The sequence below is a fragment of the Galeopterus variegatus genome, unplaced genomic scaffold, assembly GCF_000696425.1.
Source record: "Galeopterus variegatus unplaced genomic scaffold, G_variegatus-3.0.2 Scaffold2405, whole genome shotgun sequence".
Taxonomy (NCBI): Eukaryota; Metazoa; Chordata; class Mammalia; order Dermoptera; family Cynocephalidae; genus Galeopterus; species Galeopterus variegatus.
Window position 1 is genome coordinate 145,170 of NW_007728516.1, and position 19,430 is coordinate 164,599.

At 56.4% G+C, this 19,430-nt stretch overlaps 1 protein-coding gene across 1 annotated transcript in view; it reads right to left on the reverse strand.

Moving 5' to 3' along the window:
* Window positions 1-4,292: 4,292 nt before the first annotated feature.
* The window catches only part of ELN (elastin), a 43,669-nt gene continuing 28,531 nt past the window's right edge, over window positions 4,293-19,430 (reverse strand). The window contains 17 exon segments of the mRNA XM_008581617.1: window positions 4,293-4,619; window positions 4,621-4,839; window positions 4,841-4,906; window positions 4,909-5,052; window positions 9,986-10,032; window positions 10,117-10,188; window positions 11,658-11,696; window positions 11,755-11,772; window positions 12,387-12,491; window positions 13,030-13,089; window positions 13,170-13,319; window positions 14,356-14,412; window positions 15,424-15,504; window positions 15,861-15,902; window positions 16,143-16,238; window positions 16,813-16,854; window positions 18,116-18,286. Of these exon segments, the coding sequence (XP_008579839.1) occupies window positions 4,554-4,619; window positions 4,621-4,839; window positions 4,841-4,906; window positions 4,909-5,052; window positions 9,986-10,032; window positions 10,117-10,188; window positions 11,658-11,696; window positions 11,755-11,772; window positions 12,387-12,491; window positions 13,030-13,089; window positions 13,170-13,319; window positions 14,356-14,412; window positions 15,424-15,504; window positions 15,861-15,902; window positions 16,143-16,238; window positions 16,813-16,854; window positions 18,116-18,286 (1,475 nt within the window). The 3' untranslated portion in view covers window positions 4,293-4,553.

Here is a 19,430-nt window from a genome sequence, read left to right on the forward strand (position 1 = left end):
TTTTTTTTTTTCAGTTTCTTTTTTTTTTTTTTTTGTCTTTTTCCGTGTCCGGCAACAGATCGCAACCCTCAGTGTTGCCCCCGCACCGGACTGGGGACCGGCAACGGGATCGCAACCCTCGGCATTGCTCCCGCGCCTCGCTCAGCCAGTGAGCGGGAACCGGTCTGTATGTGGGATCCGAACCCTCGGGCGGGAGCGCCGCCACGCTTCTCAAGCGGCGCACTATCCAGTGCGCCACCGGGCCGGCCCAAAGCTTTCAGTTTCTCACCATTGAGATTGATGTCAGCTGTGGGTTTTTCATATATGGTCTTTATTAGGTTGAGGTATTTTGCTTCTCTTCTTAGTTTGTTGAGTGTTTTTATCATGAAGGGGTATTGAATTATGTCAAATGCTTTTTCTGTATCAATTGAGATGATTGTGTGGTTTTTGTCCTTCATTCTGTTAATGTGTTATGTTACATAGATTGATTTTCACGTGTTGGGACATCCTTGCATTCCAAAAATAAGTCTCACTTGGTCATGGTGTAAAATTCCTTTAATGTGCTATTGAATTTGGTTTGCTACTATATTGCCAAGTATTTTTCCATCAATGTTTACAAGGGATATTGGTCTGTAGTTTTCTTGTGTCTTTACCTTGTTTTGGTATTAGGGTAATGCTAGCCTCGTAGATTGGAAGTATTCCCTCCTCATTAATTTTTTGGAAGACTTTCAGGAGGATTGGTGTTTATTCTTTAAATGTTTGGTAGACTTCTCCAGTGATGCCATCTGGTCCTGGGCTTTTCTTTGTGGGAGATTTTTTATTACTGATTTAACTTATTTTACTTTTTTGGTGGCTGGCTGGCATGGGGATCCAAACCCATGACCTTGGTGTTGTAAGGCTATGCTCTAACCAACAGGCTAATCAACCAGCCTTGTTCAACTTCTTACTCATTAATCTGGCAGATTTTCTATTTCTTCATGATTCAGTCTTGGTAGGTTGTTTGTTTCTAGAATTTTATCCATTTCATGTAGGTTTTTCAATTTGTTGGCATACAATTCTTCCAGCTTCTTACAAGGATACTCGTGATGACATTTAAAGCCCACCAGGATAATTTCCCTATCTCAAGGCCCTTAATTTGATCACATTTGCAAAGACCCCTTTTCCATATAAGGTGACTGTTATGGGATGTATCTTTTCTCCCCCAAATTCTTATGTTGAAGTTGAAGTCCTTACTCCAGGACCTCAGAATGCAACTGTATTTGGAGATAGGGTCTTTAAAGAGGTAATTAAATTAAAATGAGGTCATTAGGGTGGGCTGTAATCCAAAACGATAGGTGTCCTTATGAGAAGAGAAGATTAGAACATAACACATACAGAGGGAAAACCATGTGAAGACACAGGGAGAAGATGGCTGTCTGCAAGCCAAGAAGAGAGTCCTCAGAGGAAACCAACCCTGCTGACATCTTGATCTTGAACTTATAGCCTCCAGAATTGTGAGAAAAGAAATTTGTTTAAGCTACCTATTCTCTGGAGTTTTGTTACAGAAGCTCTAGGAAACGAATACAGTGACATTCACAGGTTTGAAGGATTTGGACCTAGATATCTTTGGGGTCATTATCAACCTAGCACATTCCCTTCCTATCTTTCTGCTAGAGTGAGTGACTATTGAAAGCAGGAATTTATTTTGTTCTTAAACCTGTGCCCATCCTTAGGGAGTTTACAGTCTGATGTGGGGAGTAAAACGATAAACACAGAGGCAAAATATACTCTGCCACATGGTGGCAGGTGCTCTGGAGAAAAAGAAGGCAGGGACAGGTGAGAGTGCTGAGCAGGGGAGGAGGGTACAGTTTGTGATTTTAGAAAGGGGTCAGGGAAGGGCCTTTTGAGAAGGTGACATTTGAGTCAAGACCTGAAGCAGGTGGGGGAGCCGGGAGCACTGACAGCTGAGGGAGGAGCATTCTGGGCAGGCTCTCAGCAGGTGTGAAGGCCAGCAGGGAGGTGACCTGCTTTGTTCAAGGAAAAGGGTCAGGGTGACTGCACAGCATGGTGAAGTGTCCAGCAGGTGGATGTAAGGTCAGAACAGCTGGTGCAACCTGGGCAGGAGCTCCTCAGCCATTGAAAGGCTTCTGGCTTTAACTATGAGTGAGACGGGAGCCACTGCAGGATTTTGAGCAGATGCACGACATAAGCTGGCTTATGTTTTGGAAGGATTGTTTTGGCTACTGGGTGGAGAGAAGGCTGAGGTGGAACCAGGGAAGAACCAGGGAGCTCAGGTAGGGAGGAGCTTCAGTAATCCAGGCAAGAGATGCTAGTGGACCATGGCATGGCTCTAGAGGCAGTGAGAAGTGGTTGGACTCTGGGTGTACCTGAAGGTAGTGCTGTGGGATTTTCTCTTGAGTCTACAGTGGGGAGCAAGAGAAGAGCAGAGTCTGAGATGGCTCCAGAGTTGCAGGCCTGAGCCACTGGAAAAGTGGGGCTGCCATTTACTAAGATGGGAATGGTGGGGAGGGGAGCAGTTTTGGCGGGGGGGGGGCAGTCCATGCTTCTAGGCCATGCCTAGGAGACTTGCAGGTGGAGATGTTAGAATTGACTTTAGATGTGCAAGTCCTGAGCTCAGGAGTAAGGTCCATGCTGGAGCTGTCAATCTGGGAGCCTCCACTGCATAGATGGCATTCAAAACTATGAGCTATGAGAAACCTAGGCAGGGAGTTCCCAGGACTGAATGCTGGAACTTGCCAACTTTCAGAGGCCAGAGAACCGAGGAGGAACCAGCAAAGGACATTTTTGTGGAATGAAGAGATGGATGGATGGATGGATGGACGGATGGACAGATGAATGGAGGGATGGATGGGTGGATGGAGGGATGGATGGATGGATGGATGGCTGAGTGGATGGGTGGATGGATGGATGAGTGGATGGAGGGATGGATGGATGGATGGATGAGTGGATAGAGGGATGGATGGAGACATGGATGGATGGAGGGATAGATGAATGGAGGGGTTGATGGGGGATGGAGGGATAGATGGATGAATGGATGGATGGATGGATGGGGGTGGATGGATGAATGGATAGAGGGATGGATGGAGACATGGATGGATGGAGAGATGGATGGAGGGATGGATGGATGGATGGATGTGTGGATGGAGGGGTGGATGATGGACGGGTATCCTTTGCCACTACTCTTGATCAGACTGTGTCACCCCTCACTGGACTGAGACAGTGGCCGCCTTGTGGGTCTCCATGAACCACACCCCTCACTCCCTCCTGATCCATCCTCCATGTTTTCTCAGTTCAACCCCTTTCCACCAGGCACTCCAGCTGTCCTTCCCCCTTCCTGAAAGGCCTGACCCTCCTCTTTGCTCTGTTCTTTGCCTGGTAAACTGCTTTTTTCCCTCATTATCTTCTGGAAAGCCCTCCCTGAGCATCACCCCCCACCTACTTTCTCTTTTCATCTCAGCTCCTCCTGGCACCGTGAGGGTCCTTGCCTACACCTGCATGAATACTCCAGTCTGCATGGTGAGCTCCATCCACATTCCTGACACATAGCTCCCTGGCCACCCTCCTGGCTTAGGGATGTGCACACTGGCAATGGGGGCTGCTCTCAGGAGGACAGGCATGGCCTCAGGGGCATGTAGGCTCCAGGTGGGCATGTTCCCAGGCCCTGTGGATTTCTGGCCCCAAGGAGGGTGGGGTGGGCTCTGAGAATAGGTGCATCTAAGGCTGGGCTGAGTCTGCTGGTGCCACCTGCAGTTGTCATTTCTTACATTCATAAAGAAGTGAAATGGCACCGTACACGGACCGTGCGTGAGGGTGGGCCTTCCTTAGGGGACCTGTCTTCTGAGTTTTCTTTGGTGGGCCGTTCCTCCCCTCTCTACATGGCTGTTCACCAAAGCCAGGGGTTTGGTCTGGACAGAATGGTCAGCTTCATTTCCTCCACCTTCTGGCTGCACCCTCAGCATTCAGAAGCTGTGTTCAAGGACTTGGGCCTATGGGGCAAGTGCAGGGACAGGTGCAGCAGGGGGGTGAGCCCACCTCCACGGAAGAGACTGCAAGACCCTGCTTCCTCTGCGAAGGGGCTTTCATTGTTAAAGGATAAGCTGAACTTGGAGAAGGAGTGACACCCTAGAAGCCAGCAGCAGGCAAATTTTGAAGGGACCAAGTAAAGGGAAAAAGTAAATTTCGACACCCCAGAAGCCAGCAGCAGGTGCCCAAATACACTGTGGTTGTTGGAAATTCCCCAAAGTGGAGTCCTGTTCCCCACCAGGCCTGGAGTCAAAGGCAAATGGAAGTGTACAAAGGAGACCGGGACACAGTTTCCTTTAAAAGGTTTTCATTTATTAGTCTTTTCTGAAGCAGTTAATTCTCTTCTCTTATTTTAAAAAAAAAAATTGTGTGTTTCATCCAGAGTTATACCAAAGTGATAAAAATGATTTTCTACTGGGGATACAGCTTCCCAGATCAGAAAAAAAAATTTTTTTTCCAATTAACCACAAAAATAAAACCAAAAGGGAACATCAACAATCAAAAATAATCCCCAAATATCCAGGACAAAAAATAAAATATTTATTGATCTATCACAGCGAGACACAAAGAGATGGGCGGGGAGGGTGGGAAATGCTCCAAAGTACAGTGGCTCGAGGGTGGGACCGGGGATACAGTACTGCATGTGGGGAGACCCAGGTGGGGGAGAAGATTCCTGCTGCCCCGGCCCTCACAGCCCGTCACACCCTGGGCTAGCATAGGGGTGTGTGTGGTGGGGGTGGAGGCAGGGCACAGGCTGCCATGACAGGTTAAACAGGTTGGTGGTAGGTGTGCCCAGCCAGCTAGTGGTGCCGGGCGGTCAACTGGGGACAAGGATGGATGGACGGATGGATGGACAGATGGGCAGGTGGATTCCACAAGAGCAAGGGGGCTATTCCCAGTGTGTGTGTGTGTGGGGGGGGTCTTCTGACTGAAGGCACCCCAGACATGGGGAACAGCAATTGGTTGGGGAGAGTGGGGCCAAATGGGCCAAGGAGATAAGGGGCAGTGTGACCGAATCCAGCTTTGAGGCTTAAGGTGCTTGGGTACCAACTGGACCGCAGCCAGGGTGGGTCCTGGTGGGCAGGGGGAGGTGAGACTGCCCAGGAAGTGTCTGCACCATTTTTAGGGGAGCCCCAGGGAGGGGGTTCCCTGGGGGCTGCCCTTCCCTCCTCCCTCCCCCCAGGAAGAGGAGAGCACCAGCACGTAGCACCAAGTTCCCCTGGAGATGGAGACTGCGTGGAGGGGGGAGCTCCTGGGTGGGAAGGGGATGGGGGCAGGGGGCCGAGCCCACCCGCCCCTGCCTCTGAAGTAGGGGGCCTCCTGGTCGGGGCACTTGGACACCATTCTCTTGTTTCCTTGCCCTGTGGATTTCCGAGGCCGCCTGGCCTGCCTGTCCCTTCCTGGGGTAGGGATTAGGAGGGGCATGGGGTGGGGTCACAAAGGGTTTACATTCTCCACCAAGCAGTAGCACCAACGTTGATGAGGTCGCAAGTCAGGGGTCCCGGGAAGCTCACTTTCTCTTCCGGCCACAGGCTTTCCCCAGGCAGGCCCCACCTGGGCAGGGGGAGGCACACGGCGGTCAGTTCTTGGTTGCTGCTCAAGCCCTGCCCTCGCTGAGTAACTTGATCAGAGGCTCCGAGAAGCCACATGAGGCCCGGCCACGGCCCCAGGCCAAACTCTGGCCTGATCCATTGTTCAAACTCGCACTGGGCAGGTGGGGTGGGAGCAGGGCTCAGAGAGTGGAGGGGCTGGGTCATGGGGCCAGGCTGGAGAAAGACCAGGCCTGGACAAGTTCTCCACACTTCTGGGAAGCCTTTCAGGGAAGGGCTCAGGGCAGCCCCCATCAAGGAAGATGGGGTGAGGGGATAGTGTCTGGAGGAGATGGCCCTCGTAGGGAGTAGGGTGGATCCATAAAAGCAAGAGGGCATCGCATAAGTAAACTGGGGCCCAGAGACAGGAAGAGAGGGTCTTATCCACATAGTGGCTGAGCTGGGACCAGAACCCAAGTTTCCTGACCCTGCTTGGGGAGAGGCTGACTGATGAGCCTAGTTTTGAAGCATCAACACGTGGTAAGAAGGCCCCCCGGGTCTGGTGGTGGAGCCTGGGTCACGCCTGCCCCTGCTTGGGCCAGATGTGGCTCGTTACCGCCACCTGGTGGCAGTGAGCAGATGGCGTAGGGCAGAGCCAGGCAAGGGCCAGGCAAGGGGTGTTTGGAAAGCACCGGGATAGGAGTACAAGCATCAACTGGGCACCCCGGAAAGGGTCAGTCGTGTCTTGCCTAGGCCCCTCCCCACCTCTGGCCTCAGCTGCCTCATCTGTGTAGTGGGAAGCAGGTGGGGGTGGGAGGGAATTCACAGTCCTGAGTAACCACAGGGCCAGAGCTGCGGCTTCTTTAAGACTCCTTGGTGGGGGATGGACTTTGTGGGGGTGGTCCTCAGAACCCGCTCCGCACCCCCACCCCCAAGGCGTATCTGCATCTTTGAGCAAGGGTGTGGCTCAGCCCCAGAGGCTTGGACACCCTGACTCTATGGCTCTGGTTTTCCCGCTCATTCTCGCTCTCTTTTTCCAGTTTCCCCGGCAAGGTGGAGTGGCCAGCAGGCTAAGGCACTTGGGGAGGGATCTGCAGGTTTGGCTCAGGGTGAGCCTAGAGGGGCCCGGGCCCACTCACTACTCTGAGTATTGGAGGTAGAAGGGATAAGTGGGAGATATCCAACTTCCCCAACCTCCCCCTCCTGGTCAGGCCTGGCCTGGGCTAGTAGACCCTGTCCCTCTGCCTCTACTTGCCTCTCTCTGCTCCGCCTCTTGCAGGGACTGAGTCTCTACTCACCTTGGAATCCCAGGGCTTCTAGGGCCCCTCAGAAGGGCCCAGGAGGTTTTCCTTGGGGGTTGGGGAGGGGGCCGGGCTTCTCTGACTCTCCCAGCAACCCAGCCATGTACCTGCCCACAGCCTCCCTGCCCTCAGCCCAGACAGGACCAGGCCTAGACAAGGTCTCCACACTTCTGGGAAGCCTTTTGGTGAAGTGCTCAGGGCAGCCCCGGTCAAGGAAGTCTAGCCCCTCTTGTCTGGCCACGTTCCTCGCAGATGCAGATTGTATCCTGCCCATGGAGGCCCCAGCCCCGCCTTGGCCATCTGACTGCCCTAGGCTCCCCTCCCCTGCCCACCCATGTGAATGGACGTTGCTCTTCCCTTATGCGGTTTATTTCCCTTTCTATGGGGCCTTGTCGATCCCTCCAGTTAGACCCTAAGTCCCAGGGTGACCCAGATCCCTGTCTCGCTCCCACTGCTTAGGCCACTGCCAGGCTGGGAGCCCTGGGAATCGGGACCATTGGCCTCTGTCCCTCCATGACAGGGCTGAACTTTCAGCTTCTGTGATTCCCTTGGGAGTTCCCGCAAGCCCCTGCACCAGAAGACAAACCCAGAGCCATGGCCCCTCTAGCCACTCCCTCAATAGAACTCTACCCCACCCCATGAAATGAGCTCAGTCCCTGGGACCTGCTTGAAACAGGCACCCCCAGGCTTGAGGTGCCTTCATACCACAGACTCACCTCCAATTCCCAGGCCTCCGGCGCCACCTGCAAGGCAAGGAGAGGGGCTGTGAGACCCACCCTGGGGAGCCCACCAAGCCCTCCCAGACTGCACAGGCCCAGTCTGAGGCCGGAGTGGGGCGTGCGGTGTGAGAAAGGCCAAGTTCTGGGCATGGGCTCTGCCTTGGCTCACTGTGTGACCTTGGAGCAGTCCCTGACCCTCTGGGAACCTCATCTGGCACATGGTGGGAAAGCTTTGAGAGGTACAAAAGGTGTTCTAGAAAAGCTAACATTCCCTGTCCTCATAACGGAGGGAGACAAGGGTGGGGGTTCTGCCCTTGTGTCAGCTCGGGGTCTGGCCTCATGTGACCTGAGGTCATGGGGTCCGCCCCAGTGCTGGCTCAGCCTTCTGAGCAGGGGAGGAGGACGGACCAGAGCCCCAGGACAGGGCCCGGGGGTGGGAGCCCAGGTGTACCTGGGAAAATGGGAGACAATCCGAAGCCAGGTCTTGCTGCCGCTCCTGCAGGAGAGATTTAGGGTCAGCGGAGGCAGGCCCTATGCCATCCTGGTCACTTCTTGCTTGCACCAGCACTGGCTTCATCTGGGACCCCCTCCTCTTCAGTCCCCCCATGGTAGCTAGAGTGGCTTTCTCAACAACACAAGTCCCTGCCTAGCATGTGGGTGCAGCACCCCATGGCATCAGCTCTGAGCTCAGCCTGGCACTATCCCTGACACTGAGGCCTGCTCCTTTTCCCAGGATGTCTCCTGTCATGCAGCGTCCTCCCTGCCCTGTCTCATGTCCTTGTGTGGATGCAGGCTCCAGGAGTCCTGCTGCCTCCTTTAGACCCTGGCAGAGCTGAGGGCTACATAGCAGAGCCGGCCCCTACCTCCAATTGGTAATGGCCTGGCGGCCCCTAGGACACCTCCAAGGCCAGTAGCACTTGAGAAGAGGGCAACTGGTGTCAAGATAGGGCACTCCCATCTGGAAGGGGCTCTGATATCCCTTCTGGGATCTGGGGTCAGGGGGATATCCTAGACCGTCAGGGGTACTGTGAGCAGGATGGAGTGGGGTGAGCTGGGGCTGGGGGGTGCCAGCCACCAGCAGGCCTGCATGGGGGAAGGCATCAGGGGGCAACTCACCATATTTGGCCGCTTTAGCAGCTGCAGCTGGGGACACACCTGTGTAGAAGGGACACATGAGTGCTCAGGAATGCCCCTCCCTCCCAGAGCCAGGCCCCTCTTCCGACCCACCCACCACTTACCCATCTGCCCGTGACTCATGCTCTCATGCTCCACCCCTCCTTCATCCACCCGTTTCCCCAAAAGTCATTATCAAGTGCTGACAGTGTGACCAGTCTCATGGAGCACACAGGCAGAGCCTTGCAGGCCAGTTTAAGTAGAGAGACACAATGACGACCCAGCAGAGAGGGACCGTCGGCACAAGCCTGCCATGATGGTGGAGACTTTGGGAAAGTAATTTCTCTCTGAACTTTGATTTCCTTCTCTGGAAAATGGCATAACCATCATTATTCTATTTTTTTTTTTTGTCTTTTTTCCGTGTCCGGCAACGGATCGCAACCCTCAGTGTCGCCCCCGTACCGGACCGGGACCGGCAACGGGATCGCAACCCTCGGTGTTGCCCCCGCGCCTCGCTCAGCCAGTGAGCGGGAACCGGTCTGTATGTGGGATCCGAACCCTGGGCGGGAGCGCAGCCGCACTTCCCAAGCGGCGCACTAGCGCAGTGCGCCACCAGGCCGGCCCATAACCATCATTATTCTAATCAACCCCCAGTTGCAGTGGCTGGGCAGGCTGAAAGAGACAGAAGCGGGAGAGGACTGGGACCCCAGCTGCAAGGGCAGCCTCCACTCCTGCCTGCCTGAGCCCCTCTCTAAATGCTGCAGGAGCGCAGAGAGGAGCACAGGACCCATATGGCCTCGAGGAGCAGCCGGACTGCGGATAGTGGGCAGTTCGGGGGTAGAAGGGACAGCTTCAGCAAAGGGGTGGTGTCAGGGGTGGGAAAGAAAGTCTCTGTCTCTATCTCTCTCTCACACACACACAGCCCATGTGCTCGCTGATTCCAGAGCAGCCCTCACCTCCAAGGGCCCCAAGACCTGGGACACCAGCACCGATCCCAAGCCCTCCAACTCCCAATCCTCCAGCTCCGAGCCCAGCGACTCCCCCCAGGCCTGTGGAGAGAGCTGTGCATTAAACCCCAGCAGTCAGAAGAGTGGGAACAGAGTCTCTGTCTGTGGAGGAATGGAGGTGTCATCCCAGGACCCGGCCTGAGCCACCAGGGCCTTTGTGGGCACAGTGGGGCCAGGAGGTGGGCTGGGCCCTGAGGGGCTCTGGGGCAGGTCAGGGAATCTGACCCTACAGCACCGGGTCAGAGGGTCCCCACAAGCCCCGGGGGCCTGACAACAGCCACCACTCCCCACCAGTGCTCACCATACTGGGCAGCTTTGGCAGCCGCTTTGGCAGCAGCAGCTGCGGCAGCAGGTCCAACTCCTGGGGACACAGAGGGAGCTCAAGGAGGGACTCTCCACAGGCCAGTCTCCCTCCCCCTAGGCCTGTCTTGGGGTCCCAACTCACCTGCCACACCGCCGGGGATACCTACTCCACCAAGAGGCCCGACCCCTCCAAGGGCCCCAAGCCCTCCTGCTCCTGTGAAGAGAGGACAGATCAGTCCCCCATTTCTAAAGGATGGGTCTCCCTGCCCCTAGACAAGGCAAGCAGACAGGTGCAGAGGCCATGTGAGTCACAGGGAGGAGCACCGGACAGAAAGTCCTGAACACTTGGGTCTGAGGCCTGGGTCTGCCCTCACCAATCGGCTACAGGTGACCCCCGTTAGGTCTTGGCCTTCTCATTTATAGCATAGGACGGTGGCCCTTTCCTCCCTGGGCCAGTGCTAGGAGCTGCAGGTGGAGGAATGGGGTGGCCATGTGCTGCCGAGCATGGAGGACCACAGCTTCAGGTTCTGACAGTGCCAGGTTTGAATCGGTTTGAACCTTGGTTTCTCCACTCATTGTAGCTGTTGCCTCTCTGAAACTCAGAGTCCCCATCTCCCTAAAGGGGTTGATGACACCCTGTTCACCTTACAGGTGTTTGGAGAGTGAAAGGGCACACCACCAGAGAGCTCCGTGCAGTACCGCGTGGCTAAGGATTGTAGCAACCAACTTCACAGTCAGCGCGTAAAGGAACCCATGGTTCTAAGTGCTCACACTCATTAGCTTGGTTTTTATGCATCGCAGCAGGAAAATGGGCACTAATACCACCCCCATTTTGCAGATGAGAAAGCTGAGGCAGAGGAGAGGTTACGCAACATGCTCAAGGCTCCACGGGCAGGAAAAGGCTCAGGAGCCTGTGCCCTTAGCTGCTCTGCTACATGACACTGCTGTGTTTCCCTGGCGATGTCTGCTGACTCAGGCCAGCTGGGCAGCCAACAGGGAGCCCGGGAGGAGGCCGTGGCTTCCCGGGGCCCGTTGGGAGTGGGGGCTGAGGCAGCTGGGATTTTCCGAGGTGGAAACTGGCCCTAAGTGGATGAGCCAGGGCCAGTTGGCGGATTCCTGGTGGAACCCCCCCCCCAGGCCCAGATCCCAGGAGGCCAGGAATGTGGGGACCACAGACGGTGTGGATCTGGCCAGGCGAGGCTACCAGAGTGCCAAGTGGAGAGGCAGGCAGGTCTGCCACGTCCTCGAGGCTGGCCCATGGCGGATGCAGTCATGCTGACAGGAAGGCGGGCAGGGGGCTGGGGTGCCCAGATGAGGAATACCGACTCCTCGGCTTGGGCCAAAGGGCTGGCGAGGAGACAGAGCTGCCCAGCCTCCCCACACCAACAGCAGGCCTGGTCCCTCCCTGGTCCTGGAGCCCATGAAACTGCAAGGGCAGAGGGTCCTTAGGGACCGTGGTTCTCACCATGGTGGAATTGCCCCCCAGAGGTGTTTGGAAATGTGAGGGTGCTGTGGTTGTCACAGGGGTTTGAGGCACCATGGGCATTTAATGGGCTGGGACAGGTCTGTAAACCATCACTAATGTGTCCTAGAAACTGCTTTTTCTATCCTGGCCATCCCAGCTGTGCTGTCAGGGATGGTGGGGTGGCAAGGGAACCACAGGTGTGAGTGGGATGCACTCACCATATTTGGCTGCTTTAGCTGCGGCCAGGGGTCCTGGTACTATGGAAAAGGGAAAGGCGGGGGGTCAGCTGCTGAGCTCTGTGTCTGGGGTTCCTGCTACCTCCTCCAGGGAGCCCTCCCTGACTTCCTCAGCCTTTTTTGCTTCCTCAAAGCCCTGAAGCCGTGGCTCCAAGCCAGGAGCTCACGCTGCCAGGTACAGAGCTCCAGTGTCTAACCATGCCACTGCCAATCTTATCTAGGGGTGCTTGAGGGCTGATCTGCGTCTCCTCCTTGCACCCGCTGCCTCCTCTGGTCCCAGTATGGCCTGCCTGGGGCTGAGCACAGAGCAGGCTCCGTAAGCAGACGGTGAAGAACCGAAGTTCCCAGTGGTGCCCTTGCCACAGATACTGCTGAAGGGGACCTGAGCTGGCCTACCTGTGCCCGCTGACCCCAGGGACCTCCACCCTCCATCACTGGCTGGTGGGTAGGCTTTTTCTCAGTCTGGAGCTCTGTCACTCCTCCACTAAAAAGGCAGATATTCTGAAATCTGGCAGCCTGGGGTCTTCTTGCCTGGCCTGCCCCATCCCTCCATCTGTTACCCCAGTTGTCTCTGACTGCTCAGGGAAATCTAAGGGACAATTTACTATGCACCCCTGAGTGCCGAGGGGCGTGCTGGGGATGTGCTGGGAGGAGGAGGGGAGAAGGGAGGTCAGGGAGAAGTTTCTGCCTGGCCCCTTGAAGGCCCCTCACCTGCACCAACCCCTAAGCCAGGAACACCAGTGCCAACTCCAAGTCCGGGAACGCCGAGTCCGACTCTAAATCCGGGAACGCCAGCACCAAGCCCAGCCGCAGCCCCTGCAGAGAGATGGTAGTGGGGTGGCAGCAGCAGCAGAGGGTGGCCCTATGGAGGTGTCCTGCCCAGGGAGCTGACTCAGGCCCCGAGGGACGAGGCCCAGACTCAGGCCACGGCCTCCTACCTGGCCTTGCCCCTTAATCCTTTCTCTCTGCTGCCACCAGAATGGTCTTCCTAAAACTCTCCCTGGCCGCTGAGTCTGGCCCCCTACCCGGGCTGGCACTTGGTGCTGCATGCGTGGACACCACTTCCCTTCCCAGGTTGACGTCCTACTCTTCCCTCTTGCATGAATTCATTATTCTCCTAACCACCTTCTGTGCTCACACTTGACGCACGAGGACAGGGAAACTCAGAGGTCACTCAGCTAGCGGGATCCACGACTCGAACCCAGGTCTCCCTCACACCAGTGCTGTGCCTCCAACCCCTCTGCCTGCTGCCCTGGGGACCTAAGGAGGCTGCAGGGGGCCAGGCTCAGGGTCGGGAGGCAGGGCTGGCCCTGGGCTCGCTGGGGAGAGGAGAGGGAGATGGCAGGGCACTCACGGAACTGGGCTTTGGCAGCCGCCTTAGCAGCAGTTTTGGCTGCAGCTGGGACCCCTATCCCTGCAGGGAGAGAGGGAGTTCAGGATGGTACCCACAGAGGCTTCAGGTGCCCCACAGGCCCACTTACTCATGGAGCTCACCTGCAACACCACCAGGACCGATGCCGACGCCTGGTGCCACGCCGACCCCAGGAACCACTCCAGGTGTCACGCCGGCCCCAGGAACCACACCAGGTGCCACACCAACCCCGGGAACCACTCCAGGTGCCACGCCAACCCCGGGGGCCAACCCTACAAGAGTGAGAATAGTTAATCCTTAGCCAAGGCCTGACCAAAGAGGACAGAAGCTGGTGGGAAGAGTGCTGGGTGGGAGTCAGAAGACTTGGGTTCTTGTCCCAGCCCTGGCACAGGCTTGCTGGCGACCCAGGACCAGTTACTGTCCCTGGACGGGCCTGCGCTTCCTCATCCCTGATAGGAGGTACGTGCAGGGTCAGGAGTTCTTAACCTTTTGAGGAATAAGGACACCCCTTGGAACTTGAGGGTGATGGAGTCAGAGTGACATAAAAGGAGCTGGGCAAAGCGGGTGGACCTGGTTTCTAATCTCAGCTTGGCCACTGTTTAGCTGTGTGACTGTTACTTAAGCTGTGGGAACCTCGGTTTCCACATCTGTAAAACGGGAATAATAATAATACTAACTTCATAAGGCTGTTGTGTATGTGAGTGTGGGGTGTCAGCAGACCTAAAGTTAAGACATTATCTGGCCTTTTCAGCCCTGGAGATTCTGATCTGAACCTTGCTCCCTGCAGGGTCCTAAAGCCAAGGCCCGCAGACCCCCCGGCCAGGTCTGGAGCACAGTTGAGTTTTACTAGTGGGGCTGCCATGATTTGCCATGGTCAGGAAAGTGTGAGCACCTGGGGTCGCCAGGGTGCGCCTCAGATGTAGCAAGAGTTGGGGAACTTTGTCATGGGGCAAGAACTGCTTCTGTCACTTGAGGGGGTTGAAGCTGGGAGGAGCCCAGCATGAGGTCCAGGAGGAAGGCAGGTCCTGTTGGACAGAGAGGCACCAGGGGCTTCGGAAACGAGGGAAGTCAGGTCCTGAAAGGCTCATGAAAGCCTCTTCTCACTCTGGTTCCCCAATCACAAATGTCACCCACACCCTTAAAGGTGATCAGATGGGCCAAAGGCTGGGAGGAAGGCCTGCACGCATAAGGTGACAGCCTGAGCGGGCTGGAGAGGCGAGGGGAGCTAGGCGGCCAGACCCCAGGGCACAGCATGAGGGAGCGATGCTCTGTGATGAGGTACGGGAGCAGATGGCAGGGGACGCTTACCAAACTGGGCAGCTTTGGCGGCTGCTTTGGCGGCTGCAGCTGCTGGGGCCCCTACTCCTGGAGGGGTGAAGAGAGGGGTTGGGGGAGCAGTCCCTAGCACCCCGCTCCACTCTCCCCCATCCCCCACTGTGGAAAGCCCTCTCAGATACCCCTCTAGGGAGCTGTCCCCCTCCCGGGAGTCCCTCTCTGTGCACTGTCCCCTCATGCTCGTGACAGAGGAGTGTGCAGAGTCCAGCCTGAGGTGGGAGGCCTGGGCTCCAGACCTGGCTCAGGGATTACCCACTAGCATCGGGGCACCTCCCTCCCCCTCCTTGGGCTTCTGGATGCACCTGAGAAGCAGGTCTGAGCCTGTGAAATTCTAGCCCTGGGCTATGGTGGAAGGGAGCCCAGAGCTGTGATGGGGAGGGGTGTACCGACCCCCTCCTAAACCCAGGTCTAAAAGATTGTGGAGCCTTCCGCTTAGGGTGTTCTTCGTTTAAAAAAATCCTATAGACCTATATCAAAAACTATTGGAGGAAATGGCTCATTTCTTGAGGAAATTCAGAAGGGGAATTTTCTCCCAGAAAGCAAAAGGAATGCAGAGGAGAAGTCTTCTGATGGGAAGGTTGTCACCTAATGTCATGGTCACTTAATCCCTTCCCTTTGGCCTCCAACTGGTGATGGGGAAAGAGCACAAGGGAACCCCCTATTAAGGAACCAGAAGGGCCCCCCGCAAGCCAGCAGGGCAGAGCTCTGGCTGACGCTCCTGATCCTCCCCAGGCGGGGACGGTGCTTGCCAGGTCTCAGCCACCAGAACCCCGCGGGGGCTTCTCCCTCCACACTGCTCTAGGGGAAACCGCGCTCCCTCCTCCCCATCTCTGGGTGGGGACGGTGCTTGCCAGGTCTCAGCCACCAGAACCCCACGGGGGCTTCTCCCTCCACACTGCTCTAGGGGAAACCGCGCTCCCTCCTCCCCATCTCTGGGCTCAGTCTTCCCATTTGTAAAATGATGTGGTTGACCTCAGTCAACTTCAGGGCCCCTCCCATGAGACAAACCAAACCCATCTCTGGGTTGGGGATCCAGCTCACCTGGTACCCCTCCAATGCCCGGCACGCCTGGCACTGCGCCTCCTGGCACCAGCCCTCCTAGGGCTCCGACTCCTCCGGGACCTGGAGGAGTGAAGAACGTCCAGCCCTGTCCCTCCCTGTGCCCACTCTTGGGGGAGCAGGGGGCAGGGGGAGGAAACAATGGCTGCCTGGCACCTTCCCCTCACTAGTTTGGGGTGGAGGTGACAAGCGGGGCACCAATAACCCCAACAGTGGGCAACCAAAAAGGGCAGAAGAGTTGGAAGACAGGGGCCGGGGACTCACAACAGGGGCTGGGGACTTGTGACCTTGCCCAGGCCATTTTAGCCCTGGAGGCCTGAGTGTGAGGTTCTCTGTGCTCATGCTGGAGAGCTGCTGTGAGCTTGGAGCCTGGGCCCCATGGAGAGCAGGGCCTGCGGACAGACGGGCGGGGCACTTACCATACTTGGCAGCTTTGGCGGCAGCTGCTGCCTGGGCTGCAGCTACAAGGAAATGAGAAAGAAAGAGACCCTCAGAAACCTCACCTGGATTTCAGGTGGGTTATGCTTAAGGCTCTCCTGCCCCGAAAGGTACTGAAGGCCTCCCTGCTCCATCCCCCAACTCCTCCTTGAGCACATTGAAGTCTAATCTACACTCCCCACACCCCCTGCACAGCCTGACAGAAGAGAAGACCCCAGCCCGTCCCAGTTTCCCCAGATGGAACTAAAGCTCACGGGAAATACCAGCTCCGGGGACAGCTCCGACACCAAAGCCAGGAAGGCCCCCCACACCAGCCCCAAAAGTGGGAATGCCTCCAACACCGACTCCAACTCCGGCCCCTGCAAAGGGAAGAGAACTGAGTGGAAAAGGACCTCCGTGAGAGTACCTGGGAGGGCTCTGGGGGAAGCTGGCTGGCAGAGGAAGGGCTGCAAGCTTTCCCAAGTCTGGTCCATGAAGGTCAGGAAACGATGGTGCGTCTGGGCCCCCAGCCAGCCTCTGCCACAAAGCCTTTACTGACACCCCCAGCCCTCCCCCAACTCCTCTCTTCTCTGAGCACTCAGGGAAAGATCTTTGTTGGATATGGAGAGACTGTGGGCAGGTCTCATATCCCCAGGCAGGCTTGGGTTCCTCTGAGAGGGCTCTGGCCAGGGTAGGGAGGGTCAGAGTCACTGTCCCCACTGGGGATGCCATCCTGGGACTCTCCTGCCATTCAGCCCTGTGACCTCATGGTGGGAAGCAACTAGGGGAGACGCTGTCCTGGGGCCCACCAGGTCCAAGTCCTAGCACTGCTAGTGACTTGCTCTGTGACTGTGGGCAAGTCACTCCCCTTCTCTGAGCAAGCAGGTGAGAGTCGTTTAGTTCTGACAAGTAAAGGCCAAACAGGGTGGGCAGAGCTCTCAGCACGGCACTTACCATATTTGGCTGCTTTAGCAGCTGCAGCTGGTGATACAGCCCCTGGAGAGACCAAGGGGGACACGAATGCTCAGGAGAGAATGGAGGAGAGATGTTCAATATATATCCCTCTGTCCACCCATCTGTCTGTTAGTCCATCTTCTTTCTACCTATCAAGCCAACATAGGGTCATCCGCCCCTCCATTGACCCATCTGTTTATTGTCTCCTCAACCGTCCACCCACTGCCAACCTCTATGTCTGTCCATTTGTCTGTCTGTCCTTGTACCTCAATCCACCACTTAAATGCCTAACTCTGTCCATCTATGCACCCACCTCTCCATCAACTAACCCACCCATCTGCCTGTCTATCCATTGATCTAACCATCCATCCGACCGTCCACCCTTCCACCCACTCATCTCTTCATCAGCTCAACCAATCTTGTGCCCGCCCATCCACCCACCCATCCATCCTTTTAACCACTTATCTAGTCTCCCACCTGCCTACCCATCAGTCTTTCCACCTACCTGTTCACCGATACATCCACCTTTTTACCATCCATCTGTCCATGTATCCACCCGTCGTTGTATCTGCCCATTCATCCACCTACCCACCCACTCCCTCATGCATCAGTTGAGTGCATCCATATGGCCACTCACCTGCCCACCCAGCTGTCCATCTGCCCATCAATCGATACACCCACGCATCCACCCACCTTCCCACCCATCTATCCACGATTTGCTGAACACCTACTCAGCTAGGAACTGGGAACATAGAGATGGAAAAGACATGATTCCCGCCCCCAGGAGTACACTGACAGCCAGAGGTAAATTGGAGAAGACGATACTGGTAGTAGCTAATAAGAAGGTTGTTATAGCCCAAGGGAGAAAGGACAAGGGTGTGAGTCATGGTCAAGGGTATGGACAGATGGGTGACGTATAAGGGAGAATACATAAGTCTTGGCAATAGTCTCAATATTTCTCTCTCTCTCTCTCTCTCTCTCTCTCTCTCTCTCTCTCTCTCTACATAAGTCTTGGCAATAGTCTCAATATTTCTCTCTCTCTCTCTCTCACACACACACACACACACACACACACACACACACACACACACACACACACACACACCCAGAAAGCCCAGCTCACCTGGGACTCCGATGCCTGGGACTCCAACGCCTGGGACTCCAACACCTGGGACTCCAACACCTGGGACTCCAACACCTGGGACTCCAACACCTGGGACTCCAACACCTGGGACTCCAACGCCTGGGACTCCAACACCTGGGACTCCAACACCTGGGACTCCAACACCTGGGACTCCAACACCTGGGACTCCCACACCTGGGACTCCGACTCCTGGGACTCCCACACCTGGGACTCCGACTCCTGGGACTCCCACACCTGGGACTCCGACTCCTGGGACTCCCACACCTGGGACTCCGACTCCTGGGACTCCCACACCTGGGACTCCGACTCCTGGGACTCCCACACCTGGGACTCCGATTCCTGGGACTCTGACTCCTGGGACTCCGACTCCTGGGACCCCAACTCCTGGGACCCCGACTCCTGGGACCCCAGCTACTCCCGGGACCAAGGCTCCAGGAGCTCCTGTAGAAGGAAAACGATTGTTTTGTCCTGAACCCTATGGGAACCTCAGAAGGACAGTGGTTCAGGGAAGCTACAAGAGTGACAATTGGTCCTGAGTGCAGGATTCCAGGTGAGGTAGCGTTTCCTTTGCATGGATCCAACTCATCAGAGAGATAGAAGGGACTTAGGGAGTCCCTAAAGAGCTCAAAGGGGTTGGACCTGTGGGCTGGGAAGAACATGGTCTGTTTCTAAAGCCAAGTCAGATTCTCGCCACTGGGTTCCCAGGCAGTCAATGCAGCAGATGCCTGTGGCTGGCCCTGGGGAGGATGAAGTGGGGGAGACAGGTGCTCCACAGAGTCCCCCTCCCTCTGCTGAGTTTATCAGTGGGAGATAGCACCCAGGTAGAGTGACCAGATGGGCAAGACATGGAGGTACGAGCAGTGTGTGTTTGGGGAGGGGGTAGGGAGGCCTCCGTAGATGGACAAAGGCCCAGTCCACCAGCTTGTAGGATTGGGGTTCCCAAGGCCCATGCAGAGTCCAGGGCAGCCCTGAGCCCTGAGCCTGCCACCCAGGGGCACTCACCATACTTGGCTGCCTTCGCAGCAGCAGCAGCAGCAGCAGCAGCAGCAGCAGCAGCAGCAGCAGCAGCAGCAGCAGCAGCAGCAGCAGCAGCAGCAGCAGCAGCAGCAGCAGCAGCGGAAAGAGGAGGGGTGAGACTGAAACCGGTGCTCCTGCACCTCCAGAGCCCGCCTGCTCCAGTTCTCTGACACACGGGTGTGGATGGGGGCTTCACAGCAGGTAGAGGCTGACAGAGCCATCCCACCTCAGTCCTTCCCCAGGTTCAGACCACAGTCTGGATACAGGGGGGCTGGTCTACTTTCTGAGCCTGGGTGGCCCTGGCTGGAAGTGGGGTGAGCCTTTCCTTACCTGTCCCTGTTGGGTAGCCGGCCTTGCCCGCAGCACCAGCCACTCCTCCGGGCCCAAAGCCTGCAGAATGGAGGGGCCTGGCGGTCACCCATGTGGACTTCCCCACTTCTGCCCCCTGCCCTTCAGG